Raw genomic sequence first — 25,384 nt, 5'->3', positions numbered from 1 at the left:
GTGGAGCGTGAAGGATTCCAGCCCAATCTTTTAATGTTTTTAATTAACAAAGTTTACCCCGTACACCCTTCTGCGCCCTAGGGCATCCATCCCTCCTCTCGTGTCCACCTCATCACATTCGAACGAATTTGACCACCTTACGACTGCTCTTCCGCAACAGGACCTTCCCTAGGGGTTGCCCGAAACCCTCGAACTGCTGATAAACATGCAGGCCACGCACCACCGTGGCATGTACCACGCCTCGCAGTCGGCGGCCCGCATAGGGCGTGGCCTTGGTGGCGGTGTAGAGCTCCTCCGGGGCGACGGTAAATTCTTCCTCAGGACTCCAGATACAGAAGTCGCCGTCGTAGCCCTCAGTGATGCGGCCCTTGAACCTGTCCAAGCCGCACAGCTCCGCCGGCTGCCAGCACATCAGGCGGTGGAGATCCGCTAGGGACAGCGGCAGGTCATCACGGGCTCCTCCTCTACCGCCCCCTGCTGTCCACACCACGGGCAGCGACAGCTGCAGTGAGTTGATGCCCGGCCAGGCCTTAAGGAAGTTGCCACGACCCCGGCCGCCCGTGAGGCAGCGGACACCGGGTGTGGCTGGGGAGTGGTCGCTGGCGATCATCCGGATGACCCCGCCCGGTCGCAGCGCCCGCCACAGCCGCTCCTGGTTGGACCGCTCCCGAATGGGTGGCCACGTCTTGAACTCCGTTCCGCACTCGGGGACCTCCTCCGCACTGAGGGCCAGGTAGTGGGGGCAGGTCTCCACCGTCAGCTGGCCGCCCGCTCGCTGGCAGGCCTCTGCCGTGGTCAGGACTTCGGCGCTGCTCACGTTGAGAGCGTGCAGGCGGCGACGGGGATAGCGCTGGGCCAGACGGCTGAGCTGCTGCATCGCGGCCACCTCCATGGCGGGCGGACGGGTGACCAGGAAACTGTCGTACTTCTTGGTTGCGTCATCGTCTACTGGAATGTCGACGGCGAGCGGCAGCTCGGCATGGACCTGGGAATATGAGAATTAATCCGAGGGAGTTACTGGATCCACTACTCACGGCAATAACTCCCTCGTCCTCGTTCTCTGCTTCGAGCCGCTGCAGAATCTCCTCTAATAGTGCCCCGTCTATGGAAGGGAACTCCTCGCCAACGGGAGGCGCTGAGCCGCAGAGGGTGCACTGTAGCCCCATGACGCCGGCTGCAAGCAGCGGTGCCAGTTGGTCACCGTTGCCCGGTACGATGCCGCCCCAGAATCCCACGTCAACGTAGATCTTCCCACGAGCCGTAGCCGTCTTGGCCTTGAGGCTCGCCACACTGATGGTGGGGGGCGAAGCGTTGGAAGGACGATCGATGATGGTGGTGAAACCCCCAGCGGCAGCGGCCTTGGTGGCCGTCACAAAGCCCTCCCAGTCCTTCCGCCCTGGCTCATTGATGTGGACATTAGCGTCGATGAGGCCGGGCATGAGTACCAGGTCACCGAAGTCATACACGGCCTCGGACTCGATGTTGTACAGGTAGGAATTGACCTCTTGGGGAGATCTTAGCACTGTAAAGTAAATGGAGAGGGTTAAAAAGTGAAAAGAGAGAGAGAGAGAGAGAGAGTGATTGAGACGGACACTTACCCAGGCGGATGATGCCCTGTGTGTCGACGACGATGCCGCCGTGGAGGGGCGCCTCGTGACTGCCGTCGCCCAAAAATATGCGCCGGCTGAGGAACAACAAATCCATTATAAAATCAGATCCACACTGATGGAGCGTTCTGCTGACGGTCGCTTCTCCACTCTTTGTTCTATTTTGGGGATGCGATCGGAGAAAACACTCTCTGATAATGGTTTTGCCGCCTCTTCTATACTCTGTTCTGCTATATTTATACCCGATTCTCAAAGAGTTTATGGGTATATTCGATTTAGATTTATGATTTACCCAGAAGCAAGACTTTCGGATCCCACTAAGTCTACAAATTCTGTCTGTCCGTCCGTCGTGATTGACGCCCAGTTCTCAGAAACTATAAGAGCTAGAAAAAATAATTTTTTTTTATCCAGACTCCGATAACTGCTACAAGTGTTTTTCACAATTTCGCAATACTGAATACCGGTGTAACGACGCTACGGCCGGGGTAAGCTCGCCGCAGTCCACAGAAATTTATTTGATCTCTGGATGTGGTAGCTGAAAGTAGAGCCCCGCGGCCCTTGCCGCTTTAGCTTCACTTCCACTTTCCACGGAAAAAACTTTTCTCGATCCTCTTTTCTCGATCAAGAGAGCTCTTTAGTTCTCCCGTTTTCTCTGCTGTCTCTCTCTCGGGTGGTATCTGCATTTAAATTGAAAACTTTCCCAGCTTTCGCTCACCTGAGGCATACACTCTGTCCACCCTGCTCCCCCTCCTCCCTTCACAGGCTCATCTAAAAAAACATAGAGAAGAAAAACAAAGAGCTGAAACTTTTGTTGACCCAAAGCGCAAAATTCCAAAATCTGCTTAATGAAAAACCCTTCATCTCCATCTACCGCCTACGTCCCTCTAACCCATGTGTGTGTGTGTGTGGGCGTGGGGTGTGGTCAACTTTATTAAAGTGCGCTGCCAACTTTTATTTACTTTGGCTAGATTTTTCGTGTTTGCTTAATTTGCGAGAAATATTCTAATTGGTGGCGCCGCCCAGCGGGAGCTTTCCTCAGTCGTAGCGGCACTTTTACTCGCACGAAGAAAAGTGACAGTGTGTGTTGGTAGTAGACCTGCTAAGGCACAAGTTGGTTGGGTGGGGCAGCCAGGCATACGTATGAATGGATGATATCAATGAAACCCGGCTGGCCTTACCATTCGATTCGATATATCTTGCTATAAAGCCAAGACAAAAGGCACTAGTGAAAGCGAAAACGAACCACCTCACCCCCTTTCACAAGCTCCACTCTTCATCCAGATTGAGACCGATGCGGTCCTCGTGGGTCGTCGGCTCTGCTGCTGCTGCTTCTGCTGCTTGCTGCCTGCTGCTGCTGCCATGGTAGCCATCGTACGTCATTCGGGTCTTTCATTCTCGTGTTCATCGTCCTTGCTGCTGGCCACAATAACGGCACTGGCTCTCCTGTGCTACTGCTCCGACGCATCCATCCACCACTGCTTTGAACAGCACCGCGACAACCAGTTGGACTCTGCTACCGAATCCGGAGACGCTGTATGACGAACCAAAACATCCTAAAAACTCCACGAAAATAACTGAGAATCGGCCCAATAAAATCGAAAACTGAAAATCGAGCGACAATCAACCTAAAATACCATAAATTCACCGAGTTTCCGGCACTATAGGTAAATCGAATTTCTTCTTGCAAAAAAGTGTTGTTTGAGACGAGTCGAGACTAATATATCGACTCGAAATAGTAATAAAAAATGCAGCCTCTAAATGTTTTGTAAAACTGTGTGTTTTTTGCTCAACCATTTCCTATTTTTTTTCTGTTCCAACACCTAAAAAGTGAGCGTAAAAAATGCTGTGAAATAAACTGCTGCTTCTTTCCCCTGTGATGTCAAATATTGAAACCGTGAACCGTGAAGCCAAGCCATGTTCTAAACGTACTCGTACTTTTTTTAAATTTTTTTTTTTACGATTTTTATTAGCGCATAAATTACGGGTAAATGCGAAGTGACAAGAAAGTAAAATCCATGAAGAATCATAAATTTGATTGCATCGCTCCAGTCCCGCTCTGTTCTTATTGTTGTTCTTGTCTATTTTTTTCGGCATTATGGTGTTACGGGTGCCACGGGTCTCCCGGTGGGGTTAGACAGGAAATGTACAAAGATTCCTCCGCTTTAGTTTAATTGAGAAAAGTATACATACATATATGTATGCATAAACTCCGGAGAGGGACGTAGACGGAGAATTATTTGCCGTTGCTGGGATTTCTGACTGAGTTTATTGCTCCGGGAATGGGGCGATTATTGAGTTGCAAATTGGAATTAATATGTACGACACGGCACATACACATTCCCACTCCCTCCGTATATTACCGCTATAACTTTCTGTCCTTTTGAACCTCCCACAGAACTGTCATATAAATTGTTTCTTTGTTTGTTCATTTGTTTTTTGCAATCATATCCATTCTCAATTGATTGCGGGGGAGGATGCCATTTTGAGGATGATATTTTCGCAGCGTTTTCCAGTTTAATATTTTGTATTTATCGCCCTCGGGGCGTATGGGTATATGGTATTCGGACGCACGAAGTGACTCTGTTCGGGTTGGATTTCATATTTCATGTTTGGTTTGACTTTGACAAATTAATAACCAACCCGTGAGTTTGTACGCCAATTGATTATCGTTGCAATGCGCCATCGAATTTCGAATTTATCGAATCGTAATTTATTACATTTTTCGAGCAATGTTGCCCAAAGAATTGCCCACAATCACCGGCGTTGTGCATACAGACCATAGACTTAATAGTGCAGACTGTACCTTTCAACAGTCTAGTTTTCTCATCTGCCTTCGGCCATCCGCCTTCTGCCATCCGCCTTCCGGCGTCGCAATTCCGGCTTGCATTCCTTTGCGCCCAAAGCGCTGCGGAGCTGCATCAAAGCATTCCCGTCGTTCGTTCGATTCCCAAGAATTAATTGCCCGTTAAACGTTCTTTCTTTCTCTCCTTCTTTCCCCCTCAGGAGAGAAGCATAGCAAAGCAAAAAGTAAATAACTAAAAGTAATAAAATATAGCATAAGCCCAGGAAAAGCAGAGAGAACATAAGAAGGAAGAGGCCGAGGCTAAAGTGTCCAGTAAGCTAAAATTTAATCTTAAATTACGATACATTTCCACACACTCAATCGTCGTCTACGTATTTCTCCCAGTGAGGAAGCAACAGTTAAAACGAACAGTTCCGTCGCGTCGTCCCGCTCTATCTTCGACGAGAGTCCGTTATTCATAATGTTATAGGTTATAGGTTATGTTATAGGAGTAGGTTTGTTGTCTCGCCTTTTCCTTTTTCACCTGGAATCAAATAAATAATGCAAAAAGGCGGCGGACAGCGAGAAAAACAGAGAAGGAAATTATTGTAATTACTATTTTCCATTAGCAGCGAAATTTCGTTCCCGCTCTAGCCGCCATTGAGCAGGCCACAAGAAAGAGCTAACAGAGAAGCGAAGAGTAGAAAAAAGGACAGCTACTAACACAAACATTGTTATTGGCAGTGGTTGAGAGGGGGTAAAAAAAAGCGGAATGCCAAAATGAAAATGAAAGTGGCGCAAAGTTGTGAAATACGTGCGTTTATTTGCGTTTATTTTTCCTTCCCCACCAGACCCTGGACACCAAGCCCACATCGCTTGTCATAAAAGGCGGGACGCGCACTGGGGATTTAGTTGCCAAAGATGATGGAGCAGAAGTGGAGGGAAGGGAAGAGCGGCATGGGATCCTTGTGTGTGGCTTAAATTTTGGTTCCTAGAAAAAGTTTTAATCCAGCTTTCGCATTGCGCTCTCTCTTGCGCTGTAGCTTTCTTCCTTTGACATAACGAGCGAGAACGTTGTCAGCCGTGGAAAGGGCCGCGGCACTACCTTTATACCCGATACTCAGTCAGTATATATGTATGTATGTGAGCTTATTGTATTTTATACAATATATTTTATATGTAGTATCGCTGTTGGAAAAAGGGACAAATTGATTTGTGGACAAATAAATTATTCCATAAAAATCGCTCGAGTCGTTTGGGAGATTTGTATACATATTATATCATATTAGATTTGATCTGTTTCTATATTTCTTACAATTTTGTTTACATCTATCTCTTTTCTTGTATCCTTACAATAACAGCAGCCGTTTTATCTTGGTCCCTTCCGCCACTGCATAAAATTGTTTGCTCTAGCCACAATACTCTTTGAGACCTAGGCGCTCATTCAGAAAGACAGGCCCAGCTATATCGCCTCGTCTATTAAAGCTGATTAAGAATATATAAACTTTATGGGGTCGGAGATTCTTTAATCTGGGGCCTACAAATGAATATATACATATCTTTAAATGCGATTGCAAACAGGAAACTCTTGAATGAGTTTAAATAGATAAATATAACAATATTTTAAGCTTTTAGTTCGGGAATATGTGTTGGATATTTTTTAAATCCATTTTCATCGCAAATCTAAAACACCCATATACTCTTTCAGTATCGGGTATAAAAAGAAAATCAACACAAGCTGCTTTGCTCTTCTACCCGTACACACCTCTCATTTCCTCGATGAATCATCGATCGCCATTCCCTTATTCTCTCTATCCGCCCATATCGCTTTTGGAAGGGCCTGCAGAAACATCAGAGTTGCTTTTAGCCATTTACTGTCGATTTATAAACATGAATGCGATTTATATCGTCGGTACATCAGTCTTCCAAGGAACAGAGTGTCGTCTCGTCGACTTTCCTTCAGTCGCCGACCACTACGGAGTTTTCTCTTCTCTCTTTTTGTATGCTCTGTTTTTTTGTGCTTCTCGAAATATTTCTTTGTTTTGTGTTTATTTTTATATGACCGTTTGCCTTTGTCTCGTCCTTCCCACCATCTTGCCCTTCCAAATCCCAAATTCCAAATGAAATGAAATGAAACTTGCGTTAATTCAAGTCCAAGGCTTTAATTGTATTGATTTAATACTTAATTGTGCTGCCAGGGTTGCCAGGCAATGCCAAACCCAATCCCAATCCCAAAGCCAAGTCCCAGTACCAGACCCGGCTCAACGCCAAGATGCTGGAATTGGAACACAAGGAACCAAACAAGTGGAAGAACGGAGAAAAAAAGCGCATTTAATTGTTATTAACAAGCGCACATTAATTATAATGATTAAAACTGGACAGGATGGGATGGACAGGGAATCGCCCGCTCTCCGTTTAGACACTGGGCGAAAATCTTTCCGTCTAAGATCTGGGAGCAAGAGCAGTGTACTCGAGATTAATAGTCCATAATGAACTCAGCATTCAAAACACTCATTGGAGGAGAATACCAACCTTAAAAAATATCCAACACATATTCCCGAACTAAAAGCTTAAAATATTGTTATATGTATCTATTTAAACTCATTCAAGAGTTTCCTGTTTGCAATCCCATTTAAAGATATGTATATATTCATTTTCGAAAAATAAGCTTCGGATGTAGCATTTTTTCTCCGCAGTGTAAATCTATCTATACATTCACTATAATTAGTTAGCTCAGACGCTCAGCTCAGCTCAGCTGCTTAATTAAAACTAATAGAGCTCCCCGTCTTATCCGCACCCTCACTTTCAGTCCCAGTCCCAGTGCTATGCCTTACTATTCCAGTCTCATTCGACTCCATTGCCATTGCCAATCCGAAGCCGGAGTGCGGATTCCGGACACAGCAGTTTAAACGTGAAACAATTAACGTGGAAGACCAACAAGGACGGGAACGACAACGGCACTGGCGACGGCAGTGACAATGCCAATCCAGAAACAATGCCAAGGAGACACCAACAGCAAACAATGCCACAGACCAACAATACTCTCCTAGTATTCTACCAACATCCAGAACAACAACTGAAGCAAGGCATAAACAGATACGTTTTCGCCGCCACCGCCCCGAAGCCGTAGTTGGGGCCAAGATTTGCCGACAGATATAAATTTATGGCAAGCTCTTCTCATCCTGTCCTTTTTCCTGCCCCTTCATTCTTGCCCTATGACGCGGGCGGGAATAAGTTCTCACTGTCTGTCGCCCAGTCTTTCTGTGGCCTGGCCACTTGGACAAGGTGTCTGCCAGAAGATGGTCAGGATTTTGTCTCCGTCTCCATTTCCATTCCTATCTCGTGTCTACTGTCTCCGTCTGGCGCTCAGCTACTTAGTCAACGTCTTTTGGCTTTAACGTAATTAGGCTTTAACTTTAGTCTGGGGCTGAGCGCATTAGCGCTGAGTAAATTCACAGCACTGCCTGGGGGTACTGAAAGCGAATGTAAGTCATTACGGTGGAAAAATTTTATTGAAAACGTTCATGGAAATAGAGCTTTCATCCCACGTAAAGTAATGTGGTAATGTAACGTAAGGTAATGCAGTGTACTACTAATGCTCGAGATACTGTAAATACTCCAACAAAAAGTGATGTAAAGTACACTAAGTAGTATAGTCAGTTATGAGGATGTATGTATGTACCTTAGTAGTTAGCTAGTTAACAACACTTCTATCTTCGAGCGGAGTGAAGATGCCAAGCCATGCATCGTAGCGGTTTATCATGGTCAGGGAGGTGGATGCGGACACGGGCGGTGGCAGTGGCATGAAGCGTTGCCGCAATGCACAATTCTGCCGCAAAATCTCATTACGTTACGGATAACGTGACGTGAGGCGGCCAGCTACGTGTTCGGGCCATGCCCATGCAATGTTGCCTGCCATTCCTGGCACTGGGTCTGGATCCATCCAATTCTGGCACCTGCCTCTGCCACTACTTTGCCCTCGCTCTTGCTTCAATATACCTCTGGCATCTGCCATATGCGTGCTCAGATTGCTGAGCTCGTCAAAATTTGTAGCCAAGCGTTACTTTCTCTCTGTCGGCATGCCCTTCTAGCGGGTATTATGGTTTCAGTCACAGATGTATGTCATAGGTTACGGATATTCATGATCAGTATCTGGATTATCAGATCATTGGATCCAAATCGAATGACAATATGTGCAAGAGTATATAAATCTTCAGTTATCGAACTGGTCTTCTATCCTGTTGTTTTTTTTCGGGACAATGCAAGGGGATGTGAATGGATGGGGTGGGTGGTTTAGCGGAGGAAGCTTCTAAAAGCCAATAAGCTCATTTTAAACTCAAGCGGGGACGGGGTCCCTTTCCCTGCTAGATGCTCTGGCTTTGTATTCTTGGCTTGGGCCAGGAAAAACTTGTTCAATTTCAAGCGATTTCTTTTATCGTATTCCTTCTTTTGGCTTACCCTCCCTTCTTCTTTTTATGGCTCTCTCTCTTTCCTCATTCCCCAATTTCCCATTTTCACAGCATCTTCTTGGGGAAGGGGCGGGGAGGCTATTAACTGCTTGCCACAAATTGAAAGCGCCGTTACAGGTGTGGGCGTGGTTGAGCGTCTTTAGGGGTCTTGGCCGCAGACGTATTAATATGTTGCAATTATTTGTGCAAGCGCGGAGGAAGTAGAGGGGTCTGGGGGCGAAGTAGTGCCTAAGCTCTGGCAGGTGGCGCATAAAAATTGCATGTATAAACCTTACATAACGGGAATAAATATAAAGAGTGACAGAGAGAGAAAAGCACGAGGTGTGCTCCGGCACTAGCAGAGAGCTTTTAAGCAGAGAATTTCGCCACGGCTGGAGCGACCCTCGCGCGACCCTCCCGAGAGGTGCCGGCACGCATTAAAGAAACGCGATAAATGAAGGCCACTTTCACACACACCACTCTCACATTAGCACAGCAGGGTGTCGTTTTTCTTTGCTCTCCCGCTACCTCTTTAAAACACTCCGTACTCATCCCAACAGCACATTTCCATTCCACTTTGCTCTCCTTTCTTCCCGGCAGACGTCGTGACGCCGTCGTGCGCAAGGAGCTCTTCTATAAGGTGAGGTATTTCCACTATCCTCAGTTTTATCCTCTTTCTTGCTCTCATTGTGTCACGCATTGACGCGTCGCGGGGGTACATACATCCAAAAATCTGGCAACGACCCACCTTTTATAACATACGTACATATACATATGTACATATGTATGTATGCATGTATACACTTTGCCATCTTGCACTTGAAGAAAAAAAAAGCAAACACTTAAATGACACGGCGTGTGACCGGGGAGAGCGTTTGCTAGAGAAAACGGGTGCACTGATTTCTGCCACGTTCTAATTAAAGCACAGTGACACAGAAGAGGGAGAGGGAGTTTCGAGGGTAACAGATAGAGAGAGAGAGAGAGAGAGAGAGACGAGAGAGTAATAGAAGCCTGGCCTCTGCTTCTGCGGTCGAATGCACATGTTTAAACACAATTTATGGCCCGTTGGGGTTAGGTGCCCTAATGCGATTAAATGGAATCCACGCACTGCCCGGGGGGGCGGAACAGGACTCCCATGCAAAACGGAATAATTGCCAGACCGTGTGGTTAGGCTCCCCTCCCCTTCTTTTCCATGTACTGTCCATCTGACCACCGGCTTCCGTTTAATTTGAGCTCAAATTTGACAGCTATTTGACAGGCGGTCTGCTGAATGGCGGGAGGGGACAGCGTGATAGGGGGTAATGAGAAACTGCTCCTGCCGTCGGTATTGCTACTGCAGCTCTTTTTGCTGCTCCTGCAGTTTTGTGGCAAGACAACGACATTGGGATACCCTTGCAGAGAAGTGCATTCATAATTTGATTAGATGTTTGCAATGCAAAAAAGGAAACGTATTCCGACGCTTCAGAGTGTATTTTTAATATATTTCAATGTAAGCAAATTCATATGTTTTGGAAGTTAACAGTTCCTTCGAAACCGACAGCATTCCAAAATCATAGAGCTTCTCTTAGAACTAAATAGATCTAAAAGGGTATTAATAGCCTAGCCCCTTCAATAGAATATCTTTCTTATTTTTTTGTTGCTGTCCTTCGACACATGGTGTGATAGGGTTGAACGGGGGGAGGAAGAGACAGAGTGAGAATGAGGACCGTTAATCCGATACTCCAGCAATTACATTCCACAGTCCACATGTCACTCTTTCTCTCTCTCTTGGTCCTTCCTGTCTAATTTTCGCCATTTGGGCAATCCATCAAAAATTCGTTTTTCTTTCCTTTTTCCTTTCTTTCTTTCTTCTGTTTATTGTATTTTTTTCACATTTCTCTTTTTGTGCAGCGTATCCAGTCCCGAAATCTCTCGTTCGTTTCTCCCTCTCTCTTTCAATCTCTCCTCTTCTGTCATATGAAAGTAAAAGAGAAGCAGGATAAGAAGAAGCAGAAAAAAGTTGGCAAAGCAACAAGCTGTGACACGTACACAGTCACCGGCCCCCGCAGTTTCTCCCATCACTGGATCTGTCCTTCTTTATTTAGTAAGAGATTTTTTTTCGTTCCCTCCTTTTTGGCTGCCTGTTGCGCCTTTTGCGTGTCGTTGCTTACAGTTAGTCGCTCTCCCAATCAACAATGGGCATGCCAAACTGTCTCGTTCTGCCTTTTTAACAAGGCAACTGACGCGGCTTGCCCCCCTCTCCCCTTACCGTCTTGTGTCCACACCTTTTTGTGTGTGTTTGCCCTCGAGCAAAATTTTATCAGAGGAGAATCCACTAAATCCGCAAACCCAAACCCAGGCCGCCGCCACCGCCACTCCCATGGATGTGTTTGCTGCTGTGGCAACAACTTATGAAATAACTTTGGCAATGTCGTTGCTTCATCTCACACACACTTGAACACAAATACACACACACACAGAGCGAGACAGAGACAGACGCACACTCGGCGACACTCGGAAAAGATACACGATACAGAAGGCAATGAGAAATAGAAACTCGCGTAACAGATACACAAACTCAACTTAACGGAGTATTCAAGCAATACAGTGCCATAGATAAAGTAGGAGGGGGCGGGAGAGAAGAAAGATACGAAAGGAAAAATAGGAGCAGGAGAAGGAGAAGGCGCACACAAGCGCAGGCAGCGGATAGAGCAAGAATAGAAATCGCTCGAAAGAAACTCTAGCCTCGGGGAGAGTAATTGTTGATACTGTTGCAGGATCCGTTCCGCCTATTGCAATTACATATGTACATATACCGGTACTATAGAGTCATCCGAGTCATTTTATCAAATTTAGATAAGCTTCGTAAAAGCATAGTAAAACACACATTTTTAAAGTTTGCTTTTGAACATAAAAATAAGTTTTTCTTACCCCGAAGTACGGGCCATCGATGATACATCTGCCGACACATCGATGACAGCGTCACTACCCCCGATGACATATATGGGTGCTTTGTTATACCCGATACTCGAAATGAGTATAGGGGTATATTAGAATTGTGGTGAAAATGGATGTGTGTAACGTCCAGAAGGAATCGTTTCCGGCCCCATAAAGTATACATAGCTGAGTCGATTGAGCCCTGTCCGTCCGTCCGTCTCTCCGTCCCTATGAGCGCCCAGTGCTCAGAGACTGTAAGAGCAAGAGCAACCAAATTTAATATCCACACTCCTCTGATATGAAACCTGCACAAGTGTATTTCAAAAAATTCGCCCCACCCCCTTCCGCCCCCGCAAAGGACGAAAAGGTGGGCATCCACAGATCTCAGAGCCTATTAAGGCTAGAGCAACAAAATTTGCTTGTTTGTGTCTGCTTTTGTTCCCGTTAAAGAAGAATAAAGAAACATAGAAGAAAAAGCATAAAAGAAGAATAAACGCATATAATGTGAATGCAGAGAAGGATTAGCATAATGTGAACCCAGTTTTTCACAATTTCACAAATTTAACATTTGATACAATTGATATTTTTATTCATCCAGGCTCCGCTTTTCACATTCACAAAAGTTTTCCGATTTACTTTTGAATACACATAAATTGGGGCTCCCGAAGTTCTCTTCTACTGCTCACGATCGGCAGAACCGAATCCTGTTACGGCACACGCGGACAAAAAAAAACAAAAATTTAACAAATTTATTCCAAATTTTTGCCACGCAGAATCATAGAGAATGATCATATCTAGAAGAATACTGAATCAAGATCAGATCGGATCATTATTAAAGCCAGAAGGAAGAAATGTTATTGCAGTCGCTACCCTCAGTTGCTACAGTCAACACCCAGTCGTTCCAGATTGTTTCAATAGAATCAGTCTGATGTCCGATATTATATTTAATTAAATAGTTTTTAAGCCTTCCATTTCTGAATTTCAAGCATGTGGTTGCAATTGCAATACGACCATAAGGGTATAACAAATGAACGAAAACGCAAAGAATTGGCTTAAAATGCTGTAGAGAGAGGCGAGGTGTGTCAAATAGAAACGAAACGAAATGAAATGAAAGTGAAAAAGGAAAGGCAAGTGTGACTGAGGGTAAGCAAAATATAGAGATACAGAAAGAGACGGAAGTGGGGAAACCATCTCCATTATCATGTTGTGACTTCAGTGCGTACTTAAGTAAAATTCCAGGTTTTCTAGGGTCCCATCCACCGACCCCCCTTCTCCCTTAACCCAAGCAGCCCTTACATTTATTTGAAAAGTTCGCATACAGCGATAAGAGAAAGAGATACAATGGGCAGGGGGACAGGGCTACAAGAGACAGTCAGAGATAGACAGACAATTTAGTTTTTTAAGGGGGAAAAGGGACTTGGTCTTCACAGAGAGTGTATCGGGAAGAACGAAATGTATTAAAACTTATAGAATACTAGCTGACTTGGAAAATCATTTGCCGCTAAATTGTGAATTTTCTGCTGCTCCAAACAATGTCATTTGGAAGCATGAATGCTCAATGTGCGCATGGACAGGTTTGAATCTGGATCCCTGCCAATGAGCAAGCTATTCAATTGTTCTGGTGGTGTTTCAATTTTAGGTAGTTGCACTTTTTCTGACTCGCAACACACACCATCTGACACCACAATCAGCACTTTCGGATGAGCGGAATATTTGGCTCGTACTCGAATGCAAGGCGAAGAAATGAAGGAGATGTAAATGCTCGATGCACTTGTTGACGTTGTCTGCCATTTTCTCTGTGAGTGTCAATTACGTACCTACGCAATTGTCTCCATGCCAATTGTCGTTGTTTATTTATTACATACGTAAATTGACGAAATTGCTGTTTTTACTGAAGAAAATCGGTAATCGAGAACAAACATATCATCGGGTATACGTACAGCAGGTACCAATTATAATGTGTCCCCTCTACTTGTTAAGGCACACTCTGATAAATTTTTGAGGCTGCAGGCCCAAGTTCAAATCAGCATTTCGAATTCGAACTTTCTGCCCCCGCTCTGGCCCACCTTGGCCTTCTTTTAGCTCTATGGAAACCTCTCCTCTCGCTGTTGCTCACACCTAAACAAATATGAAAATACAAATACAACTCTAGGCAGCTGGAGCTGGAGGAGATGTCTGCCTGTCTGGCCTCGCGCTCTTCTGCAATCATCGAAATTTATAAGCAAAGTTTTTGGGAGCCCCAGAAAATGGTAAAAGCAAATATTTTTGGAAACTTTTTAGTCCCTCTCGCAACGCAACATACCTCCACCACCCCACGAGGTGGCAGGGCAAACTAAATCAACTCAAGAGATGCCTCGAGCATCGATGGGTCTTCTGTTCTCTTCCCCGGGAAGGATGAAAGGAGGCATGGGATAGTATGGGACTTGTTGGGGCTGGTTGGAAATGGGTTTTGGGTTAGCCTCGGCCTGATGCTAATGCTGACGCTGTTGCTGTTGCTGCTCCTGCGGTTGCTTCATTATGCCCTGAGATCAACCAAGGATGATGACGATGAGTACGATGATGGGTTGGATGATGATGGGGTGAATGCTGGAGATGGAGATAGATGCAGATGGAGGAGAGTCCCGTAATAAACGAAAGTTCTTTCAGAAGATTTATTTTTTGGTGTGGGGCCTCGTACTTATTTTAAGGGATCAATAAAATAAGTTTAAAAATATCCTTCCAAAAAAGAAGAGAGACAGTTGGACCATGAGAAGAAGATATCGAAAATTATATAAATCGAGAGATAAAGGTTGTACTTTCGACCAACTTTTGTTTTCTCAATTAGTTTGTGCCATTTTTTGTTGTATGTATTTTTTATAATGCTGTAATGCGCCACATCCCTTTCTGCCTCGCTCCTTCCGTTCCTGCTTCTGTTTTTTCTATTATTTTCTGGTTCGCTGAAGATTCCCACTCCCTCTTCGCCACCTGCCCGCCCCTCTTTTGGGGGTGGGGCAGACACACTAATTGGCTTAGAGCGACAAGCGAAAATTAACTTTTATTTTTAAGCTCGGGCTGATGTAAAAGCAGCACCGCACCAGCGGAAAACGAAATAACATTTTCCATGGCCGTCAACGGAAAAAAATTAACAAAGGCTCAAAAGAAAGAGGACTCAAGGAGAGTGCTGCTGCTGGTGGTTGGCAAAGCGAGAGAAATCGGTAAAATCAACAAAACAGACGCAAGATAAACAGCCGTAAGAGGAGGCAACTCGGCCCAGTTTTGGCCTTTGCGGTGGTCGAAACCAATGCCGATGCCTGAGCTGGAGTCTCACTGCCACATTTCTTGCCGCTCTGCCCCTGTTCTGGACGCCTGTCCACACAAGTGGCACTTGGACAACATCATATAAACTCTCATTCCGCCCCGTGTCTGTTGCTTGTTGAATTTATGTTGGTCAAATTGCAATATCAATAAATAGGACAATGCCGCGGACAACTAGGACAGCCAGGACAACATCTGACTAAGCCAGAGGGCCAAAACCCCGAAGTAAGAATGCTCTGTAAGAGAGTATTAACTTGTGTGAAAGTTTACCGCCTTCTCGGACTATCATATCTTTAAAATCTTAAGGGTCACCCATTCTCTCAGAAATCCCGTCGGAAGTAGGAAGAGAGTCACACCATACTTAACGTTCGAACAGTCAGGTTAACTTCTGTAAAATAGGATAATAAAAACTGACAAAAACTGATCTGGGTACAGGTCAAACACATGAGTTCAATCGCTTATGTTTTTCGTAAAGCGTTTCCACTTCTAAGGCGATGACACTTGCTTGAGAGTATTGCCACTTTCCGCTTTCCACTTTCCCCTTTCGAGAGTCGGAAACGGTTCTTCCTTCTGCCATCATACAACAAGGGCATGTACGAGAACATGTATAGCCTTCTAGTCGACAGGAATGACCATCGTAATTGCCATGGTAGTAGGGGGTGCACTTGCTAGAGGCTTAAACTCCAGCGAAAGCACTTTCGTAGAAGCCATGCTGGACGCCTGAACAGTTTTTCCGAACTCCGGAGCTCCAATCCGGAGATACTCCCGCAAAAGTGCCAAAGTGCTCGACTTTGCTGCTGAGCACAGCATCGATGGGATATCGATTTGTTTGCGCTATTTTTGGCGTCGAAGCTGTAGAGAGCATATGCGTGCGTTGGGGGCGGAGTGGTGTAGTGGTGGAATGAGGAGTGCTCGTGTTCATGGGGCTAGGTGGTTATCAAGAGCCAAACAAGTTTGTGCATCTTCATCGCTTTCCAGCTCTATCAACAGCTCCATCTACAGCTTCATATTCATCTCGAATTTCAGCTCCATCGCCGTTGCATCTCCTCATTCACTGACTCCCATCACAATCCATTGCCTACTTATCGACGTTGAAAGTTGATGGTTTCAACGAGTTGTTGTGCCCCTTCTTGAGGGCAGGCATTTATCAGCGTCGGCAGCACCAGCAGGGGTCTTGGAGTAGAGGCAGAACAAACTATTCAACAATATTTCAGCACGTGCTGGGGCCCGGGTGCTGTGAGCTCCAGGAAAACATTTCCACTGTAATTATGTATACTCACATTAAGTGTTCCTTTTGGAGTCACTCGAGATAGCTATGGGGAAACCGAAAGAGAGAGAGAGATATTTGTGAGTGTGAAATATACGTTTTATAGTGAAATCTAACAGAAGTGTGGATACCAAATTTGGTTACTCTAGCGTTAATAGTCTCTGAGATTTGTGGATGCCCCAGATTTTCGTCCTTTGCGGGGGCGGAAGGGGGTGTGGCAAAATTTTGAAACAAACTCGTCTCGGTCCGATATATTAGGAGTGTGGATACCAAATTTGGTTGCTCTAGCTTTTATGGTCTCTGAGATCCTTGAACTCATATTTTGCAATTGGCCAAACCGACCATGAAACCTGTGTGTTAGAGAGAGAGACAGAGCGAGAAAGAATGAAATTGTTTTCTTGATTCTGATTATAATAATTATACGATCTGGTTGAGATTTTACACTCTAGAACATATAGTTATCCTCTACGATTATAGGTTTTCAGTTTTCTCGTATCTCTGAATTCGCCCTTTGTGGGGGCGGAAGTGGTCGGGGCAAAGTTTTGAAATATACTTGTAGCAGTGACATATCACAGAAGTCCGGATATAACACGTCGTTGCTCTAGCTCTTATAGTCTTTGAGCACTAGGCGCTGAAGGGGACGGACGGACGGACGGACGGACGGACGGACGGACGGACGGACGGACGGACGGACGGACGGACGGACGGACGAACAGACGGACAGACAGACAGGGCTCAATCGACTCGGCTATTGATCAGCTATTGATGCTGATCAAGAATATATATACTTTATGGGGTCGGAAACGATTCCTTCTGGACGTTACACACATCCACTTTTACCACAAATCTAATATACCCCAATACTCATTTTGAGTATCGGGTATAAAAAAAGAGACAAAGCGATAAATGGGTAAATTTTGTTCTGATTCTATCATCGTCCTCGTCCCATGCCACGCATTGGGTCAAGGCCACACTGCAGCAGATTTTGTTACATTTTCCGCATATTCGTTTTTTCCTGCCTCAATGACAAACATAACACTGGCATCAAGATCAAGGTCGGCTGGAGGGCTGGAATGCTGGGAGAAATGCGGATGATAGCTAGCTCTTACAAGACGAATTAAATACATTTTAGGAGTAGGAATAAGGATATGGATATGGACCTTCCTTATTCTGGTGCTGGTCGTCCTGTAAATTTCTCTTCAATTGATTGCCAGGGCCTTAGAACTGAAGCGGCTTACGACCTCCACCATCATACACCTGCTCCGCCCGCACTCCCACTTCAATTCCATTCCGCTCCTTTTTAGCCACTCCCGGGTGTCCTCCAGAAACTGCGCTTAATGTTCATTTAATGGCCAGCCGCAGCTCGGTTAATTGTGCAATTTTTGGCCGGCTTTTGCTGGCCAACGCTTTTTAATAGCACACAAAATGAGAGACAGCCACTGCCAGTGGCTGTGTTTTATTGGATGGCTTCGGGACTTCCCACCCTGTCCCGAAGAAAGCTTTCCACATGTAATGGCCTTGTTTTTGTGGGCACTAAAAAGTTATGCGTCTGTTCTGTCCAGGCCAACTATTCTACAGATCCCACATCCGACATGCCATCCCCTAGTCAGAAAACCACCAAGTGGCGGCCTCTTAAGTTTCTCAATTTGTCAGGCTGTCAGTTGGTGCTACTGCACCACGGGATAGATACATTTCCCGTCTGGAGTTTTTGTTCAGTCTCAGCTCGGCTCGACGAGGAAAACTTAATTTACATTAAAATCGACAGAGCTGCTGCAGAGGAATGTTCATGCCAAGATTACGACCATCTTTCCCAATGCATTTGGCCATTCGCTTGATGTTTGGTGTTGTTCGAAGTTCCAAGATCTTCGCTAGGCGGTCTTTGGCTGTGGCTCTACCTATCATTCGGGTTAATTATGGGGTGGTGTGGAGCATTAAGGGATAATTCAGAAACAATTGAGGCTGGCTCCGTTCTTTAAACATAGAACTGTGTAATGACACGTTAATCGGCCCCGCAAAATGCGTCCCTTCCCATCGCATTGAGAAATTCATTGGTGTCCTTTCCCAACCGAATTCGGGCGAATCTATTCGATTGGCAGCGATGTGATTGAAGCCTTTTGTCATCATTTACCGATAAGTGCTTAATGAGGTATCCATAACTTGGCCAACATTGAGACGGACATGCACGGATATGTACGAACGAGCATGACCATTACCATTTCGTTTGATTCCGCCTCTCTCCACCGCCTTAGCGGATCTAATTTGAAATCACTTTATACATTTGTGTTATACATACATACATATTTACACATATGTACATATGTATATGCAGTTAGCGCGACAGATACAGTCAGTGGTATACACATAGGAGCCGGGGGGCGCATACATAATAATACTTGTACATAATGGACACTTTATTGGCATTAACTAAATGGTAATTTTATCCAAATCCGGCTGGAAAGAGTGAGAGAGAGAGAGAGAGAGAGCGAGAGAGACGGACAGATGAATGAATGAAAGGGAGGGGAACTATGGGAAATTTTGTATTACTGTTCATGAAACCATTCATAGGATTCTTTTAAAGCAGAAAAGCCCAATATCTTCTATTTCCTGGTATAATCCTGCATTGCTGAAACTCTTAAATGAGGAGAGCGTGTCTATCACGGTAATCCCATTACAAATACTCTTTATTAAGAGGGCCGCCGTTACAGGGTATCTAAATCGCAGTAATTCTATTTCGGGAAAATTCAATTTGCAGATTCTCTGGTGTTGCGTGCCGACTGCTCCACAAATCTCTTAATGAGTGTGAATTTATGATTACATGCATTTAATGGGCATCTATCTCTGCCTCCCTAGCTCTGCCTGCCTGCCATACAGCCCCTAAGGCTGTGTTCCACTCGCGCTCCCTTACTCTGGTTGCGGCATGCAAATTGAGACACTCTCAGCCATCATCACGGCCCCTGGGGGCAGCATTTTTTCATTGCCGGCCCAGGGCCATGGGATGTGTGTTAAAGTATGTGTATGCGCATGTGTGCGTGTGCGTGTGGGTGTGGGTGGCTCGAGGACAGGCCCTGGGCCCTGGACACAGCAAGGACATCCGACGGACGGATGACGGGCGGTCTACGGGGCGGCAGCTCCTCCTCCGACGATGATTCTGTCAATTTGAGTAAATCTTTTTAATGGATCGCAAAAATTAATCGTGTGGAATATATTTTAAAGTCTCCGGCACTCTCTTTACGCTCTCTTCCCTCTCTGCCTCTGCACTTGTGTGTGTGTATGTGCAAATATGTACATATACATACATATAAACTGCCACTTAAGTTATTTGTCAAGCGGAAATCGATTTTAGTTTTTAAATTTTCGCTCTGCCGAGTTGCAGAGGAGGTTGCTCGAAAAGGGAAAGCGGCGGAGACAGAGGGCGGAGAGCACTCTTTTTATTTGATTTTATTGCGCAGCACAATAAATAATTTAATATACGTACATGTGCATGCATACAAACACACACACATATGTACATACATATACACATGATGTTACCTGCGAATGTGTGTGTTGTGTGTGGCGGAGCAATTTACAATTCATTATTTTGCCATTCTCAATTTCAATTTTTGTGCTCTCCACACACGGATACACACACACACAACTGTCATTATAATGTTTCATTTTTGCACTACGCCCCTCCGCTGAAGTGTTTGTTGAGCACCAAGTGGCACGCCACATGAGACGTACGCACAGAGAGAGAGACCGAAACAGGGAGGAGCGGCCGATGTGGGGAGGAACGCCTCTGTCCGCCCCAAAAGCTAATGAAAAAGCAACTGACTGGGGGAATGAGGGTTCAAGTGGAATTTATGTCCACTTTGGGGTCCGCTTTAGCACAGTATTTCTCGTTGGGATAACTCTTTGTTTTCGCTTGCAACTTGCTGCTTACTTCTGTACTTTGTGCATTACGCCATTGATTTGGATCAGCTCCAAGCAGTAGCTAATCTCTCCTTTCCTCCCCCTCAGACTGGACTCTGGACTGTATGCAAGTGCAAGTGCAAGAGGGATTACTCAGAGGGTCAGAGGGTACTGCGATCCGCTTTGCTTACATACTGCGATCGACATTCACTACCAACTGCCAACTTTGCAATTTAGGATATTTTTGTTTGTCCTACCTCGACAGAGGATATGGATATGAGTGCTTCTTCTCTCTAAAGCAGCATAGAGGAACCAACTTAAGGTGCTGCAATCAGCCCTGCTTAAATGTGTCACTTTATCCTGTTACAAGCTGACAGGTGATGGGCAGAGCACAATGCATAGGCTTGACTGCATCTCCCCCACTCTCGTGATCTAATCATCATTGAGAGAGCTGTTTCGGCTCTTAGTGCATTTGCAATTCAGCTCCTTTGCATTTACGAGTATGTAGGTCGTGCCGCTCCTCTCTCTTGATCAGCTCTTTATCTGTTATCTGCGTTATCTACCTTCATCCCACTGAATGTTTAATGTCTCTATCTCTGATTGGATTAAAGGTCGCCTTTCCCTTCTCTGTCTTTCTCACTCTCTTTTGCTAACTATCGATTCGTGTCCTCTTATTTCTTATTAATGCCGCAGAGCCAAAAATTCTTTCGTAAAATTAATAACAATAATCGTAAGCCAGCGCGTGGGCGGAGGCGGTAGAGGGCAACAAATCAAATTGAATAAACTTGCGGTCGCTTGTTGGAAAGAGCGGAAGCACAAGGAGGGACAAACCACAGTATGCTTTCCTTTTTCTTGTTGGGCGTTGGAAATTCTTTCGCTCTTCCTCTTCCTCTTCGTCTGTTTCTCTTTCTATTTCGTTTGCCTTTTTTTTTTAAATCTTGCCATAAATCATTAAAAGCATATCATGAGAGGACTTGGAGTTCGAGTGGGAGAGGGAGTGGAAGAGGAAGTGTAAGGTGTAGAGCGAGAGAGAGGTGAAGGCCATGGAAATGGCTGTGGCCGTGGCTGTGGGGACTAGAGTGGGACAAACGGAATGGAACGGACGGATGGTGTGGTGGGGTGTGAGATGCTCTCTCCAAGAACCCTGGAAAAGCCATGCGAAATATTCAACAATTTATTTATGTTTACGCACTAAAAACTATTGAGCCAGCGAGAGAATGAGATAGAGAGAGAGAGAGAGTGTTGAAAAACAATCTTCCTTTCTCTAGTTTGGTCAGGGGCGCATCCAAGGTATATAAAATATAAGGTAAACCCTCTCACTCCTCCTTCTCCCGCCAAATAGTGGCCGTTACATGTACATATGTATGCATGTACGTTTGCAATTACATTCTCCTTATTTACCCGCAAAGTGCAGGGAGAAAGGAAAGTAGGATGGGGCTATTTCTAGCATTATTTATTTTATTTAGGGGAATCTAATAATATTTCCTCTCCTCGCATTTTCTGATGCGGATTTTTTGCACTCAATGACCCGCACCACTTCCGCCTAACCGCTTGCAGGGGTAAACATGTAACAAATCTTTAATTAAACTCAAATCTGGACAAGACGACAAGACAAGAGAGAATCTGTTGCAAGAGGGTGGAGGTGCCACGTCCGAAACAGGCGGAAGCTTTGCGGTTGCCTCCGTTTATCCCGATGATGGACCCGGATCCGGTTTAGGGTCCTGCCATTGCCAGTGCGGCTTCAACCCCGGATCCGGAAAATTCTGTTAAATAAGCAATTAATTAAAGGCAACCGAAGGTCAAAGAGGGGGAAGGGATAGCAAGAAGAAGGGAGATACATATAGAGACACCGGGCATTATGAATGATAAATCATGCATGCTCCTCGGATTATTATTTTCCAATGATTTCATGAATATTTAATGCCCATATAACGATTCATGTGAATGCGGCCACTGGCCACGGTGAGGTATGGTTCAACCGTGTGGCCGTGTAGCAAACTGTTAATGGAAGAGAAGGCAGGGCATGCCCTTTCCATTGCTTTTACTGCCGATTATCTTGCGTTTTACTTTCATTTCCACACAAATGAAAAACACACAAAATACAAAACAAAATTCTGCATCAAATAACATAACCGTTTTATTGGCCTACAGTGCCATTAATTACTTTTACACATAATCTCTTGAAAGGCTAATAAGTTAAGAAATTTAAAAACCCAATCAAGCATCACTTGCAAAAAAGCGGTATTTGAAAGCAATACAATCCCAGAACCGTTCCCAGCTGTTGCTGAGTGCCTGGGAAAAAGTAGTCTTCGCGTATGCCACGGCATTGCAGCTCATGCAGTGGCAGTGCCAGTGTTAGTGGCAAGGCCAGCAGCATTGTCAGTGGCAACCGCAACTTGATGAAACTTTTACTCGCCCCTATAATTTCCGGGTAATTTTTGAAACATTTTTGCACGTTGCGCTGGGCCGCTGTGCCCCTGTGAGGCTAGCACTGTTTGTGGCAGGATGTTGTTTATGATTCAGTTATCTAAGCTAATTAGTTTTGCACCTTTTGCTGATATTAGAGTTTGCCAAGGGTTCAGAGGTGGGCCGTCCGTCGCGTCGGTAGTAATAATCGTAAAAGCGACCGAGCGAGAGAAAGAGAGGGATAGTCGTGCGATTGCGGTTGCGGCTTATACTCGTACGTAAACTCCTCTCTATAGCACATACATATTTTTGGGGCGCGTGTAGGTGGCCTTGCGGCATATCTAAACCAAATTCAATTAAATTGGAAATTCCATTAAATTAGAACCACTGCAGCTCGAAAACATTTATCAAAGCCCGGCTCGGACCTGAGAATCCCCTCTGGAATCACCCGCATTTTTCCCTGGTTTCTGACTGCAAGAAACTGGCTGTTGGCTGTTGGCCGTTGCTGCGGCGGCTGCATTGTGTTTGGCGCAGGCACAGGACAAAAGATGGTTTCCCTGGAAACACTCCATTTCCTAGTTTATATCCAAAAGTCCATGTCCATGTGTGAGTCCAAGTCCAGGCGCAGCAGTTCCAATCCCAGGATCGAGAGGAATTTCTGCCTTTGTTTGGAGCCTCATAAGCCTCTTATGTGCATACATAGCTTCTTCCATTCCCAGTTCCCAGCTCCAGGCCTTCTTTGCTGCATTTTAATTACCTATCAACATTTAATTAACAAAGAGAGAGGCATAACCAGAAGGACAGACAGATAGGCAGACAGAGAGAAGGACAGATTTCTAATACTCTTTTCTGGGAAATTAAAGTTGTATTTTTTCCATAATCTATGGTATTCAATGAGCAACATACGAATTCAATTGAATTCATTCTGATTCAATTGGAAGCAAAGAAAAAGCAAAAGCAAAAGCATAGGCAGATCAGGCCCAGGAATAAGGATGGTGGTCGGGGGGCACATGGGGTCTAGCACCAGAACAGGACTTGTTCATCGCCAACGCTTCGCTCAATAGACAACAAATTTGTATGGGTCCTCTGACCAAGCTTTCATCACCCTCTCCCTCACCGAGTCCCAGCTCCAATTGCAGTACATAAATGGGAGATTGCTGGATGCACACACACACACACGTGGCACGGGATTTGGTGGGACAGTGGGGGCAGTTGGCAGTGGACGTAGCAATTTTACAGTTGTTGGGAGCAGCCAGCGTTTTTTTTCTTGCCCGATTTTATAGAGCTATGCAGATTTTCCAGGATTTCCACTTGGTCCGCTTGGATTGGATTCCATTAGGACCAACGATGCACGACCATTCCCCACTCCCCACTTATAGCTACCACTCCCACTCCCAGCAGAGTATTTCAGCTTCGTTGGGACTCGTTACATCTTGGACCTGGCACTGCCCCTTGTCATGATGGTGTTGCCCGTGCTGCCACTCCCACTGCTTCTGCTGCTGTTGCAAATGCATTTATGTTTTAATTCGCTCAACGGCAGCCCCAGGCGTGCGGGGTTTTGTATACACGGGCGGCACGGAACACGCGGCACAGTGGCCTGGGTGGCAGGGTGTAGGGTGGTACCGTCATGTGCTGCAATTCAGTTAAGTTCTGATTGCTATTTTCGCTTCGCTTCCTGAAGGCCTCCCCACAGCCCCCAGCAGTAGCTCCTGCTCCTTATGCTGCTGCTGCTGCTGCTGCTGGTGTTGGTGTCTCTGTGGCTGCTGCCGCACAATGTTGCCAGCGGCTGCAAATGTGTGACATTTCCGTTTCCGGTTGCCGCGTTGATGTATTATGTAGTACGCACGCCCGACTATAGCTGTATCTGATCTCAATGACAACTTTTTAGTTATAAATTGCCTTTTCTTTGTATTCGAACGAATGTAAAACTGCAAACTGAAAAAATCTTTCAACAAAAAGGTGGCTGTGGTTCTGGGTGTGGGTGCTGGCGGGGGTTGGTGTTTTTAACAGTGATATCATTGTCGGTACTGCAGCGGAACTAGAAAAAAGAAACAGCTCCAGGAGGATAACATCTCACACAGACTATGAGACCGAGAGATGGAGAGAGAGAAGAGCAAAGATGAGAGCTGGGACCGGAATCGCAGGAAACACGGCACAATCGTAGTCGGGGGTCCCGCCCTTGAAGGAGTTCAGCTCGCTTCCCCCCGGGGATAGTCGGCTGCGGGAGGGGGGAGGCAGTGTACAGGCCGCTCATGGACTATTAAATGCCACAGCCGTAACCATGACCATGGCCAAAGTCCAAGTGCATGTTATGGCCGCATTTCAAATGCACGTCATAAACAAGCTGGTTTCCATCGCAGGTCTCCATCCGGACGAACGATGAGGGCTGCGAACAAACGGGCGGTCGTGGGAGGCGCACCGTGTGCAACAAGTTTCGAGGATATTTTAGAAATTCATAACTTTTCCGCACACACAAAGGAAGTGGCGGAGGAAAAGACGTTTGAATTTGCACTGAATGTAGCTTGGAGATATATGTATGTACACTTGATATATGTACATACCCTCACAGGATCATGTCTTACTCCGGTCAGGGGCCCACCGCCTTTAGAATATTTAACTTTATTCAAGGTAAACTATACTTTACGTAACCTTTTTTCCATCCTCTGCCAATCGGCATGACCTTCTCTTATCCACCAAGCGAATTAAATATATAAAACGTATTCGTATGAGTCTGCTGCTGCTTCTCTAGCCGGAACTCCTCCAAGTTTCTGTC

General features: G+C 45.5%; 2 protein-coding genes across 4 annotated transcripts in view; one reads left to right on the top strand and one right to left on the bottom strand.

Moving 5' to 3' along the window:
- The window catches only part of LOC6601757 (zinc finger CCCH domain-containing protein 18), a 33,726-nt gene that overhangs the window by 1,084 nt on the left and 7,258 nt on the right, over positions 1 to 25,384 (top strand). For 2 of the 3 annotated variants that reach the window (XR_003409034.1, XM_002026796.2), the window contains exon 1: positions 2,945 to 3,271. The gene's annotated coding sequence lies outside the window, so the exon portion shown is untranslated. Of the gene's footprint in view, positions 1 to 52; positions 3,272 to 25,384 lie in introns of those variants that run through there. The other variant, XR_003409035.1, reaches the window with a different exon arrangement.
- On the bottom strand, positions 9 to 1,827 carry LOC6601756 (allantoinase). Its single transcript, XM_002026795.2, has 3 exons — positions 1,599 to 1,827; positions 1,035 to 1,522; positions 9 to 985 (listed from the first exon to the last, which is right to left on the bottom strand). Exons 1-3 carry the CDS (start codon positions 1,702 to 1,704, stop codon positions 113 to 115), a joined length of 1,467 nt encoding a protein of 488 aa, XP_002026831.1. The 5' UTR covers positions 1,705 to 1,827; the 3' UTR covers positions 9 to 112.

The sequence above is a fragment of the Drosophila persimilis genome, unplaced genomic scaffold (genome assembly GCF_003286085.1).
Source record: "Drosophila persimilis strain 14011-0111.01,24,50 unplaced genomic scaffold, DperRS2 tig00000653-arrow-arrow-pilon, whole genome shotgun sequence".
Lineage (NCBI taxonomy): Eukaryota > Metazoa > Arthropoda > Insecta > Diptera > Drosophilidae > Drosophila > Drosophila persimilis.
Note: the sequence above shows the minus strand (reverse complement) of the source record. Positions and strands in the feature narration are given on the sequence as shown.

Excerpts from the sequence above, each read along its gene's own strand:
- LOC6601756 (XM_002026795.2), bottom strand. The coding sequence starts at position 1,704 with ATGGATTTGTTGTTCCTCAGCCGGCGCATATTTTTGGGCGACGGCAGT. Across the intron at positions 1,523-1,598 it reads ACAGGGCATCATCCGCCTGG|TGCTAAGATCTCCCCAAGAG; the intron begins GTAAGTGTCCGT and ends TTTACTTTACAG. Across the intron at positions 986-1,034 it reads AGGACGAGGGAGTTATTGCC|GTCCATGCCGAGCTGCCGCT; the intron begins GTGAGTAGTGGA and ends TCATATTCCCAG.